This window comes from Petaurus breviceps, unplaced genomic scaffold (assembly GCF_028583685.1).
Source record: "Petaurus breviceps papuanus isolate PSGF00001 unplaced genomic scaffold, PetGlider_PUasm1.0 186, whole genome shotgun sequence".
Classification (NCBI taxonomy): domain Eukaryota; kingdom Metazoa; phylum Chordata; class Mammalia; order Diprotodontia; family Petauridae; genus Petaurus; species Petaurus breviceps.
The window spans coordinates 19,541,809-19,555,007 of NW_027185798.1; the positions used below are offsets into that span (position 1 = coordinate 19,541,809).

At 52.0% G+C, this 13,199-nt stretch overlaps 1 protein-coding gene across 2 annotated transcripts in view; it reads right to left on the bottom strand.

Annotated features, from left to right (window-relative positions):
* Positions 1-2,138: 2,138 nt before the first annotated feature.
* NXN (nucleoredoxin) overlaps positions 2,139-13,199 on the bottom strand; it is a 169,336-nt gene continuing 158,275 nt past the window's right edge. The window contains exons 6-8 of one of the 2 annotated variants that reach the window (XM_069089714.1): positions 9,894-10,073; positions 8,195-8,319; positions 2,139-3,709 (exon numbers count right to left, since the gene is read on the bottom strand). In XM_069089714.1, the coding sequence (XP_068945815.1) occupies positions 3,527-3,709; positions 8,195-8,319; positions 9,894-10,073 (488 nt within the window). In that variant the 3' untranslated portion in view covers positions 2,139-3,526. The remainder of the gene's footprint in view (positions 3,710-8,194; positions 8,320-9,893; positions 10,074-13,199) is intronic. The other variant, XM_069089715.1, reaches the window with a different exon arrangement.

Sequence of the window (13,199 nt, forward strand, 5' to 3'; positions counted from 1 at the left end):
GCTTCCCCAGTCTTTATGATGCCACAGACTCCAATCTGTTGCCTCGGGAATCATTCTATCACCACAAACACGGGCCTGGCTATGGCTGTCTGAAGGAAGAGGTGGATGAGCAGGGAAGAAAAGCTTTTTAGAATCTAGTTAAGACAACAGGAAAGAATAAAGTCTGCAGCAGAACTTGGTATCTGCACTCTAAGTGAAGGTGCCCAAGTGTGCCAATGTGCTGCTGGCATCTGGGGAAGGGGAGTCACCCTGGGACTGCACCCAGATGGAAATCCAAACGTCCAGCTCCAGGCAGTGGGGCTAACAGCTGCTCTGTCAGGCCCCCACCCTCATTTTTGCTTAGTATAACCTGGGTGCTAGTGACAGCTTTGAAAACCTCTCCTTTGTCTTGTAAATGAGCAAGGTCTGATCTGGAAGTCGCTGTGGAGAAGACAAATAGGGGACCCCTGGGGTAGCATTTTGAGTCAGTCACCTTCCCGACTCTTAAGTGCAGGGTGCAGTTTCTTCTGCTGCTGGCGGAAGCCCTTAAAAAGGGCCAGCGGATGTTTTAACCTGCTTCCAATTAGTGACAAGAATTTTAAGGTATTCCTGAGGTGCTGGGGGAGGTGTGCATGCCACCCACTTTGTTTGCACCAACGTCCTTTGGGCAGGGGCCAGGCCTTATTTCTGGCCTTGGTGGTATTAGGTTCTTGGTTTCTTCATCCCAGAGTAACCACTGCATAGGGCATAGGCATGAAGGGTTAGAGTAGGCACACTGGGCCTCCAGCCATGGGTGAAACTAACCTCTGCCTCCCTTAAAACAGTGAAGGCTCCCTGGGCAGACTCTGCTGATGTGTCTGGCAGGTACATCAGAGTCAGAACTGGAAATGCCAGCAGAGCCCTGCAGATAGGCTGGCTATTTTTTGTTTCTGCTTGGTGTCCCCTTACAGCTCCTGCAGGGGCTGGGGAGTTGCCTGGCAGAAATCCTTGTTCCTTTTGCTTCAGAGGACATGCAGCTTGCTGCTCAGTGGGACAGAGGATCTTTGGCTCCGTGGTAGGAAAAATGCAGGTGGAGGAGTCACTGACTCCCCTTTCAGCCAGCCTCAACTTGCTGTGAGATACGCTTCACACCATGAACTCCTGTGTTCCCAGGCCAGGTGAGCTTTAGGCCAAGGTCATATTTAAGGGCTTTCAAATGCTGTCTGTAGCTTTTCTTTTTTTTAATTAGAACCAAGTTCTCCCTTGCCTTGCCCAGTCTGGAAGTGCAGCAGCTACTCACGGGCCTGATCGCATTTCTAATCAGGATAGGAGCTTCTTACTGTTTCCAAACTAGGCTGGTTTGACTCTCCTAGGTAAACTTGTTCCTTACTTCCCCTGGGCATCTGACCTCCATGCAAGACTTAGGTGGACACTCGATTGGTTTAGCCGACTGCAAGCTCAGAATTCTGGATCTCCCCAATAAGCTGGGTTTACCAGTGTCTGCCACTATGTCTAGGGTGACCTGGCCTTGCCCAAGTCTTCCAAGTAACAGCAGGCCTCCAAGCAAGGAAGACCTGGGTCCTGCCTCTGCCCTGTACTAGTTCTGTGATCCTGGGCATGTCACTTATCCTCTCTTTGCTCTATCAAGTGGCCAAGGGAGTGGCAACCTTCCCCACGGGAGGGAGAGTCTCCTTGTCTAGCAGTTCCCAGGGAAATCACAGGCTCCAGCCTCTGCACTAACAGTATCTCAGTCATTACTGCTATTGAGTTCTTACCCTTCTCTTTGATCTCCACCAAGAAGAGGTGCACATCCACGGGTGATTCAATGCCCACCCAATACCCAGAGACTGAAATGGAGACAAGGGGGTCAGGGTTCTGTGTGGAGCAGCCTGGCCCCATTTCTGCAGTGTTGGATCTGCCCATGGAGAACTCATGCCCCCACTGCTGTTCTGGAGATCATAAGGAAAGGATTCACATGGCCTGGAGGTCTCTTCACAGCGATCTGGACAGTTTCTGGGTCCTCGGTGGGAAAACAGGAGGAATTGTTCTCTTCCCTCCGAAGACCTAGCAGACTTGTGAAAACAGCACCTAAATAAACAGCTCTTGGGGATGAAAGCAGGGTAAGTGGATGGTGGCTAAGTTTCCAACAACTCCCTTCACAAAGGAACTCTACACGCCAGTGAAAAACCCAAAGGTGCCTGTTTTATTTGTAAGTGACCGCATTTCAGACCTGGGCCATCATGAACGACTAACTTCCTACCCTTTGAACTACAAGAAACAAAACAACACAGCAAGGGTGAGCAAAGTCAACGGCTTCCTCTTAGGGAGCGAGGTCTTCCTGTAAGCGGTCACCCCAAGACCCCTTTCCCAGAGGCTGGTCTGTGTCCAAGTCAGCTCTATCCAGAGGCCTCCAATTCCTGGCTCCAGATAATGCTGCTTTTTTGGATGCATACGTTTAGGTGTGGGATGGAAGCAGTGAGATGCAGCAGAAAGAACACTGAATTTAGAGCCTGGGGCCCTGGGTTCAAATCCTGGCTCTGCCACATACTACCTGTGTGACCTTGGGCAAGTCACTGCCCCTCTGTGGGCCTCAGTTTCCTCCTCTGTAAGGGTGGGGGCCATGCCAGATCATTTCGGGGAAGGGATCTGATTTTGTGCTTTTCATCTTGTGAGAGCCAAGGGGCACAGTGAGTGAAATAGTGACCAGATCCAGGGTCACAAACCTCTAGAGAAGGGCACCGGCCACGATGGGGTTCTCTGATGCCCATCTTAGCCAGGGACTGCTTCTTAAAGAGTTTTCATCAGGGTCTGGGCTCAGTGTGCTGGGCCCCTCTGAGGATAGGGGGCAGAATTCCTTGGTCAAGGGAGCAGGGAAAACAATGCATGTAGGTGAAGGCAGCAGGGGACTGTTCCCGGGAAGGTGGGCCCTCTGTGGGGAGCCTGGGGGAGGAAAAGAGAAACTCTTCTCTTGGTTTTCCTTGTAGCTCTTTTCATCACCAGTAAGGGCAAAGACCTCCTGTGGCTTAGGAGGGTGCCGTCAAGAGCCCTAGAGTTGGTATGTAGTGACTTTTCTTTAGCCAAGAGACAAGGACACCTAATGATGGGCACCAACGACCAGGGGCATCACCAACAACCACCCTTCTATTTGCTGAAGGGTCCTGTGTGTGTATTCATGAGTATGTGTCTGGAGAAGGAAGTAGTCTGGAAGATGTGTAACGGATGCCGAGAAACTGAGGACAGAATTAACTGCCTGCTTGCTGCCTAACCTGGGGGAAGGATACCCTTGCAAGGATTTCACTGTGAGGATCCCAGTTCTGGCCCAGCTAAATCATCTGTGAAGCAGAAGCAGGCTCCACGACACATGGACTCTTCTGCCATTTGGAAGGAGGCGCCCCTCAGGGAGCTGGTGAGAAGGACCAGACTCAGACAAAAAAGGCACCGCAAAGAGGTCAGACACCAGGAGCGAGTGAGTGCATCAGAAACACAGCTGAAAAGTCCAAGGGCGCAGAGGAAGGGGGAGGAGGCGGCGGCTGAGTTTTAAATAGTGTCCAGGGAGGCCGAGGTCCCGTTAGATGGGCTCTGGCTTTAGCTTTTCTGCTAGGAAGTCGTTCACAAAGGCCTCCACAATGACGGGTGTGATCTCCTCCACATCCATCACGTACTTGGCTCGGGCCGACATGTCCAGGATAGTGAGCAGTGGGGCAGCCTCTGGCAGGTTGGTGTAATCTCTCAGGGAGTCCGTCATGTCATCCTGGAAGAACCAGCAGAAGAGAAAGAAAATCAGCAGGTTAGAGAGGAAGAGGACAGCTCAGTACGAGATGCATCAGCCGTTCTTCACTAGCCGGGGTGCCACTGGCCCCAAGAAGCCGATGATCCGTTCCCCGGTTCACCCATTCCTCAGGGGACGGGCGGGGGCTGGCAGAACCATGGTGCGCCCTTCTCTGCCTAGCCTGGCTGAGCACTGGTGGACTTTTAGGTTCATATTAGGGCTCTCCCGACGTTACTAGCACGTGCTGATTGTTACTGTTCGGGTTTGGTCGATTTTAGTTTATTTGTTGTACAGTCAGCTCTTAATTATGCACAGCTACACTGGGACCATCTGTGACCAATATGCCTTCAGCACGGCTGAAGGTCTTTTGGACATAAAGAACTCATTATCTGGCAGGCCCTCAGGGAAGGTGGGGCTCCCACCAAGCAGGTTCGGAAGACAGTTTTGCTGAAGTTGGCGCTTTGGGTTCGTCTAGGAAGGAATGGGGCATCTTGCCTAGGGAGGACAGTAGTCTACAAGGCTGAGGCTGAGATTTGATTTGAGGAGACCCAGCTCTATTGAGAAATGCATCCTTCAGAGTCAAACAGGAATGGATTTTTTTGGGGGGTCCTCTTGTTATCCCCATTCATTCATAGGATCACAGATTTAGAGCCAAAAGGATTGTCAGCGGCCTCATTTAGCAGGTAAGGAAACTGAGCCCCAAGGAGATGAAATGGCCTGTCCAATGTCACTCAGGGAGTGTGCATCAGAGATGGAATGGTGATGCCGGGGCCTGTGCAGAAGGCGGCTGTGTCTATACCCTGAGGCAGTTTCACCATAAAGTACACTTTCATAGATCTCTAAGGCACCCTCCCTGCTGCTACTGCCCAGTTTGGGTCATATTTGGCCATTACGAGTGGGAGGGGACTTGAATCCATAGCTGATTTCTGGGGAAAATGTCTCTTTCAAAGGGACAAGCCTGAGGAAAGATGGTGAGTGAGGCTCCTGGTCAGGAACTGAGCCCCACAAGTTCTGCTTGGAAGTACATCAAGCCCTGGCTCTCTGGCATGTGTAGGCATGCTCATTCGTTCTCTCTCCCCACGAGGTGACAAGAGATCACCAGAACTAGCCTTGGAAGTCTCCATTTAAAAGAGATGATGCAGGATTAGCACTGGGCAAATGGTTAAAGACCTTGGGGGATTAAAACAAACAAAATTCAAATCCAGGGTGAGAAACAAACGCCAGTCTAAATCTTGTCCAGGCAGTTTCCTGAGCAGACAAGAGCAAAATGGAAGGTGCTTTCCACCTCTGGGCCTGTCCCTGGTTTTCTGACAGAAAGGAACGACTTTTTCCAGTCCAAAATGGTGGCACCAAGCAAAGGCTCTTCCCATCACTGTGGGCAGGACTGGGTATGGTACAAGGGTAGACTCAAAGACCTGAGCCACAAAGCAAAGCCTGCAAAAATAAGGTCAACAAGGAAGTCTGATGAGACCCCTGATAACTGCAGCAAGCCAGTCCCTATGGGATAGGGGCAGGGACAGACTGTGCATAGAGCACTCTCTGTGGAGACAAAAAGGACCTGGGTGCAAATGCTGCCTCCAAACCACAGTGTTCATCACCAAGAAACTAACCTCCCTGGGCCTCCATTTGCTCGTCTGTGAGATGAGGTTAGACTGTCACTCCCCCTTAACTCCAGTGGCTCCCTGATTCTTCTGCCTGGCCCTGACCTGTCTTGGCAGCTTGGCTGGACATCCAGCCCGACTGGACATGTCCGTCCCATCTCATGTCCTGGGCCTTTGCATTAGCCACCCCCTGAATGCCTGAACTCCGCCAACACCTGAGGCCCTTCCTGCCAGTGCCTTAGCATTTCACTGCTTTATCTGAATTCTCCTTCTTCTTGTTCTGTCTGGCATTCTCTCTGTCTTGTCCGCAAGAATGAAGCATTTCATTCCATCTCTGTGTCCCCAGTGCCTAGCACGGTGCCCTGCATACAATATGTACTTTAATGCCTGCTGACAGCCTGACAGACCAAATGGCCTCTGAGGTTTCTTCCAGGCCCACTTCGAGGATCCTGGGGTTCTCTGCCCATGCCCAGGATTTCACGGGTCCAGTGACCAAGGCTTCTAAGCTCCAAGTCAGGACACATGGTCTAGGAAAGGCCATTACTTTTGTAAAACCATGATAAAACTTGATTTTCCTTTCCTGAAACCAGGGACTGTCCTGGAAAATCTGGTCACTGTCCACGTAAGGAGAGCCCAGGCAGCAGCACTTGTGCCCAGGATTGGGATGCTACACTCCCTGGGTCCTGGGCTCCTCTGCCCCACAGGATGCAGCCTCAGTCTGAAGCCTCTGCATGGACCTGTCCTCCTCCTCCTCCTCCTCCTTTCTCCTGCCTTTTATTCCAGAGCTGTTTAAAATACTACTGCTACATAAAGGGTGTGGAGCTGGCTCCATTCAGGCTGGCCTTCCCCAGCCTCTGTGTGTGGGGCCAAAGGCAGAGGGCCCTTTCCAACTTGCTTTGTTTCCCCTGCAACCTCAGGGCTGCACAGGGAGCCTGGGCCTGCTCAGGGGGCCAGATGGGCTTGGCCACAGAGGCTTTTGAGGAGGTGATGAATGGGTGATTCAGGGTGTTCAGTCATTCTTTCCTGCTGCTTCTGCTCGCCGGGGACCAAGCTCAGCGTGAAATGAATACGCAGCAGACCTCCAGCTGCAGCCCGGCCTGGGCGCAGGCGCACCCGCTGGAGGGGGATACTTTTCAGAATCTGTGCTTCCCAATAAGAGGCTTATGGATGGACTGCCTTGGGACTCGTGAAGCCCCTTTCTTGGGGAGGGCGGTGGGGGGGGGCGTCTGCTGCGCCGGGGAGCCGCTTGTGAAGATGCTTTGGGGGAGGGGGCTGAGAGCCCTGCGCAGACTGCGGCCATTTTGCAGAGAGTCGCCATTTCTGAAGGACTGAACCTAGTCATCCCTACAGAGGGACCAGCTGCAGTGACCAGCCTGCCCGGCTGAGTGGCAGGGCCAGGTATCATCTCACAGAGAAGACACAGACTCATTTAGGAACTGGCGTTTTCACAGGCTTTGGGTAAAATCATTCCTCAGCAAATCCATGCCCCTTCTGATGTGCAGCCATTTGGGGGCTGGTCATCCCAAAGGGCAAAGCCTGCCATGCAGAGGACCAGGTGAGCTAGTGAGGTTCCACAGACTGGGTCTCAAAGGGCTGGAATGGAGGGCTCACCTCTGCTGTACCAGTGCCAGGGAGTCCAAGGAGAGGCTGCAGTGCAGAGACAGAGCCCCCTGCCAGATGGCATCCCAGGGCACCCTGGGCTTGGGAAGCAAACCCTGAGGGCAAGCACCAAGCTCAGTGACTCTTCTGGGCTCTGAAAAGGCCTTGGCTTCCTCTGTCTCTGGAGCCAAAGGGAATTCTCCAGGGGCCTGATTTCCTCCCCCAGTTCTTGTCAAGAAAGGTACAATAATTTACCCTCTGAAGGTGTGGCAGGGGAAAACCCCCCAGTGAGGCATTCCTGTTAGAGAGCCAGAAGGGCAACAGGAAGGGAATGTGGGAGATGAATTTACCTCCCTCTTGGCACATTCCCCAAGGACACTGGGACCCCAGGGATGTGGCTTTGTGAATTACTTTTCAAATCCACGTTACAGGTACCAGACCGCTTTGCCTTTGCCCTGATCCTCATTTCCACGGATTTTTTACAGGGAAGGAAGCCACTGGCATATCCACTTCGTGGCAGTATAGTAGGAAGGGTGCTGAGTCTAGTGCCATTGCACCCGAGCTGGGCTAATGGCTTGGCGATGTCCTACCTGTGTGACCTGGAGCAGACCTTTCACCTCTCAAGGCCTAGGTCTGCTCATGTGCAAAATGAGGCCACTGGGCAAGGGGGCCAGCCCAAGGTCCCTGCTCTAAATCTATAATCCCACAAATACCCATAAATACTCTAAATCCTATAACTCCTAACTCGATGCAGAAGACTTAAATCTCTATCTCCCCCAAACTCCAACAGAGAGAGAAGAGGATCTGGAGTCAAAGGAGCTGGGTTCAAATCCCACCTAGACTGTGTGACCTTGGGAAAGTCCCTTCCCCCTCTCTTGGCCTCAGTTTCCTTATCTGTAAAGTGAGAGTGCTGGATTAGACAGTCTCTGAGGTCCCTTCCAGCTCCAGATCAAGAATCCTATATGATGAGAAAATTAAGACCCACAAAAATCATCTCTGAGGGATTTGGGGATTCTCTTTCAAGTGACCTGGATGTTCTCTGCTATTTCCTCATCGGACCAAAAATTGAGAGCTGGAAGGAGCCTTAGAGGCCAAGAAATCTAGCCCCTTCCTCTTATAGATGAAGAAACTGAGACCTGTGAAGGTCTAGGGCTGAGCTGTGGGTGTTCTTCCCTTCCCATCTGGACAGAGCTGATGGCAAAGAGCATCCCTCAGAGGCAGCAGCAGAGCAGGGGACGCCCGGGCCTCAGCCCCAGCCCTCACTTACCTCTCCTGCCACAAAGAATAGCAGTGGTGCCTCCTCCTCTTGGGCCTTGTACTTGGCAATTATCTTCTCTGCAATTGGCTGTATCAGCTGCTTTGCAGCATCGGACTCGCCATCATCCTCAGAATCTGCAGGGGGACAGGAGAAGACAAGGCTGTGTGCATTAGTGATCAGTGGGGCCTGTCCACACTGCTCTGGGCATGACCTCCTGATGCCACGGAATCCTTAGGAGAACCCTTCTCATAGAAGGCAGCCCGCTGGGCTTTCCAGACTACAACAGGCACATGCCCCATTCCCTGCCTCCCATCAGCAAAGAACCCAGGCTTCTGAGGGTCCCACGTGCCCTCCCCCCTTCCTTTCCATTCAGTTGTTGGCCCCAAGCGCACCAAGACGCACCGTGGACACTGGTCTGTCAGCACCCCAGTGAAGGGCAACATGTACACTGGGATCCCTAGACTCAGAGTCAGGAGGGCCTGGGCTTGACCTCTTACAAGCTGTGTGGCCCCACAGAAATCACTCAGCCTCTCTGGACCTCCTTTGCTCATTTGCTCCTCTTACAAGAAATGGCACCACTAGGCAGCAGCTGCTTGTCTCTTCCCCCTGACTGATAGGCAATTACAGCCCTGGGCTGGGTGCTCAGCAGTGGGCCCTGGATTCGTGGATGGGCCAGACTAGGGACTACGGGAGAGGAAAAGGGCCAGCTCTGGGAAGACCAGAGTAAGAGAGAAGGGCCACAGGCATCCAGCATGGTTGGGAAAAGGAAAAGCACTGGCTTAGGGTGCATGAGAGGCCAGTACCACAACAGAGGACCCGGGGAAAATCCCAGCTTTGTGCGTGTGCATGTGTGGGTGCATGCATGTGTGCGCGTGCCTTCCTAGCCCACTTCTAGTAGAAGCTCATTTGAAGATGGAATTGGGGAATTCCCTCACGGCTATGTGGACTCCAGAGAGGGTGCTCAGGAGAAGGCATCTGGAGAGAGGTTTGATGCAGCCTCCCTGCGACACAGTGCAGGCTGCTTTCTCTTTCCTCTCTTGTAAGGGTGAACACAAGAGAACCACCTGTTGGAGCCCCTTTGCTTCCCGGGTCACTGAGCGTGGACCTTATTTCCCTTGAATTTCCAGGTATGGGGGAGCAGTCCCCAAAGGGCTGGGATAGAGGATGCAGAGCTTGGGAGGTCTGTCTGGCCTCAGGAGCTCCCTGGGAGCCTAGCAGAATTTGATAATCCCAACTTGGGGCTGTGTCTTGAACAAATCATGACATGAATGATCAGTCACTCGGGATAAGAAAAAGCTTTCAGCAGAGCACCCCACCATGACTGAAGAGCCCTGAAAGGCCCTAAGATCTCCATGGTTGGGGGGTATACGCCTGCCTCCTCCACACAAGGTTTCTGTCAGTTGTCTAGGGTAGGCAGTGGGGGGACAAGGGAGATCAGCCTTGGCCTGACCTATTCTCAGCTGGAAGTCAATGAGCCACAAGGGAGGGGGGCCGGCAGGGTTCCTGTAGAGAGGACAGCCATGAATAAACCATTGGGGTCAAAAGCAAAGAGGCTGGGAAGAGACAAAGGCCTCAGGTCCAGCATTGTTCGTGATAGAAAGAGGCTGTCAGGAAGGGGGCCTCCCCAAGCTGTTCCACCCAGACCGGCTGGCTGAGTCAAAGGTTGCAGCCCCCTCCCCCTGCCTGGGCCCCCAGCTGGGCTCCATACCCACAAAGAGAACGAGGCACGGGCCCTCATTGAGCTGCACGGCATTGGAGTCAGAGAGCTCCAGCACAGGTTTGGGGTGCCAAGGGAACTCCCGGCAGTCTTCATCATTCAGGACCTCCACCCGCCCCTGCCGGGTGATCATCTCTCCCTTTGGGTCCAGCACGATGAGGGTGGGGATGCCTGGGTGGAAAGAGCAGAGACAAAGGCGGGCTAGTCCATAGTCCTGTCCGGTAAGGAATGAAGTCAGTCTGTCCCTCCCATTTACTAAGCCTGCACCACAGCAAGGCACAAGGGTGCTAGCCTTGCTCTGAATGAGAAGAGGGCAGAATGAGACAGAACGAGAAAGAGTGTAGACAGGCCTCACACAAAGAGGGCCAGCATCTGCACTTGGCTTGTCCTTCCCTTCTGTCACAGTCCCAGCCAGCATTCCCACACCACTGCAAGGTTTACAGAGCACCACAGAGACATGATTTCATTTGTTCCTCACACCAACTCTGGGAAGTAGCTACTGCTGTCCATTACAGATGAGGAAGCTGAGCCTTGGTGAGATTAGGTGGTCTGCCCAAGACCACACAGCTTCTGGGTTTCTGAGCGTCTGATGCAGGATTCAACTTCGCCACTGGTCACCTGGCTTTTCTGGAGTGTATCTTCATGCTGTTTATGTTTCATATCCATACACATATACATGCATATCTATCAATGTGCACACACAGACACACACACACACATACAGACACACACACACCCGGTCTCAAAATAGGTTTCTTGAAGGCAGGGGCTGCCTAACTCTTGTCTTTGTATCCCCAGGTTTGGCCTAGATTCTGGTGCATAGTAGGCAGATATAAATGCTTGTCAGCTGATCGATTAGGCCTGAAGTTTCTGGCTCCTTGCCTCACTCCTGTGGCCCAGGGCAAGGCATTCGGCTAACATCAGGCCCAGCAACATGCCCCATGGCATCAAACGTGGCCACGGGAGTAAGAATATATCATTTTAATGATTAGTCACTCACACTTGGTCAGTGCTCAGGGCACATACATGGATCTGCTGTCAGATCCTGAGCAAGGAGGGCAAATTCTTCTCTCTTTACCTTCTTGGTGCCCTGGATTCAGGAGCCCTGGCTTTGGGTGTGGGGAAGGATACATCAGTGGAAAACAGTCCCTAAGGCCCACCCATGGAGCTGGACTGGGACTCCTCCTGGGCTGCAGGCTCCTAGGAACAATCTCCTTCCCCATCACCTGCCCTCTTCTCACCCCTTCCCAAGGATCCTGCCAACGGCAATAAAGTGACAGAAGCAGTCCCTGTCCAACCCCTTTGGGAGATTCTGCCCTTTGCAGGCAGCCAACACCCCCCTTTACACGGCATCTGAGATACTTGTACAAGCTGCCTGCCCCCTCCTGGCTGTGGGGACAAGCATTTCATGTGGCCCAGGGAAAGCCAGGGCAGTTTAATATTTATAGATTTCCAGTCCTTTGCTGGGTAATTTGCACCCTTAGGTCATGTCTCTGTGGGGACCATGCCAAAATATTAAGGCAGCTCCAGTGTTTTGGAACTCACCAACACAGCAGGCCTAACCCCCCTGATTTCAGTCTTCAAAGGGAATCAACATATAAATTATGTTCACACTTATTAGGAGAAGTTGATTAATGTGTTAAGGAACTAACCTGTGAGGGAAATGTGTTACTGAGGGCAGCTATCTCATACCACATTTTACAAGCGTCAAATAAGATTTTGTGAGCTTTTAGGGGTATGTGTTGGAGCCACTGGGTGCACTAAACAGTGAACTTCCAATCTTTCCTTCACAAGTAACTCCTTGAACCCCTGTAAGTCTTATGATGCTTCTGGGGCTGGAATTGGGGAAGTGGAGATAGACTGGGAAACCCCCATTCCTTCCATCACAGGGGAATCAACTTCAGGGGCCATTCAACCTATGGCCTTCATTTTACAGATGAGAAAACTGAAGTCTAGAGAAAGAAGGTGACTTGCCCAATGTCCCTCATTTTCACTATTACATTTTGTTGCCATTCAGTAGCAGGACTACTCAGGGGCCATCTAGTCCAGCTCCTGCCTGAACAGGAAACCTCTTCAAAAAGACCCAATGGGTGACCTTTGAATAAAGACTACAGTGTTTCTGGAGGCAGCCTGGCCCACACCAGATAGCTCCCATTGTTAGGAAGATCTCCCTCTCCAGGGCCAGATCTGCTGCTGCTGCTGCCTCCCACTGCTCCCGATTGGGTCCTTGGGAGACCAAGCAGATCTTTTCATTTCTCTTCTAAGACCTGGGGCTGAAAGGGACCTGAGAGGTCATCTGAATCTAATTCCCTAAGTCAGGTGACTTGCCCAAGGCCACACTAGTAAACAAACAGAAAAGCTGGGACACTACCATGACCCACTCAATCTTTCCTCTAGAATAAAAGATCTCTAGTCCTTCCATGGTACAATCAAGGAAGCCCTTGGCCATGGAGGGGGCCTGTCTCTTCTGGGTGCTTTCTACTTAGCCAGGAAGGAAGGCTTGCCCATCTGATTTCCCTTGAATGACAGACGGGGAGAGGATATTCAGAAGCGCCCTCCTCTTTAACTATGTAGCAGAGAGCTGAAGGCCATAAACACACCTCCCCCTAACCAGGACAGGCCAGGTTTCCTCTGCTCAAAAATAAGCTCTTTACTGCCCCATTCACTCCCCTCCCATCTCCCCAAAGAACAAAATTCGACTAATTAGAGATTTACTTAGATAACATAGCAGAGTCTGAATGCTTCTAGCTAATAATGACTTTTTGAAAAATAACTTTTATACTCAAAAAAAGTGCTCCCACAGTGAAGCAATGGGCCCACAGGCCTCTTTATGCTGTCATTTTCCCTGTCTTCTGTGGGGGCTGGTTCCTTTCCCCAGGGCCCAAGGCTACCCACAAATGGGGATAAGCTGGTAGCTTGCAGGCCTTCCAGGAAGAAATGAGGAGCCTGGCTCTACACCTCTAAGCAGATACAAGGAATGGCCGTCACCTCCGTCCCATAAGACAAGAAGGAAAAAGAAGTTGAACTGAGAGGTGAAAATCAGGGAACAGAAAGGTCCTGCTTTTGATAGAGTGAGCTAATTCAGGGGATGGGCCAGACTAGATTGGAGAGTGAATGAATGAATGCAAAAGCATTTCTTCAGCTTCCTCAGAGTCAAGTGAGGTGCTAAGTGCTAGAGGTAGGAGAGAAGAGGAAGCCTGTCAGCCCCTAAGTCAAGGAGCTCCAGCTCTGAACAGAGGAGATGGTGCACAGGTGGAAGGGAAGGACTCGAGCGCAGGGCAGGGGGCAAAGCCATGC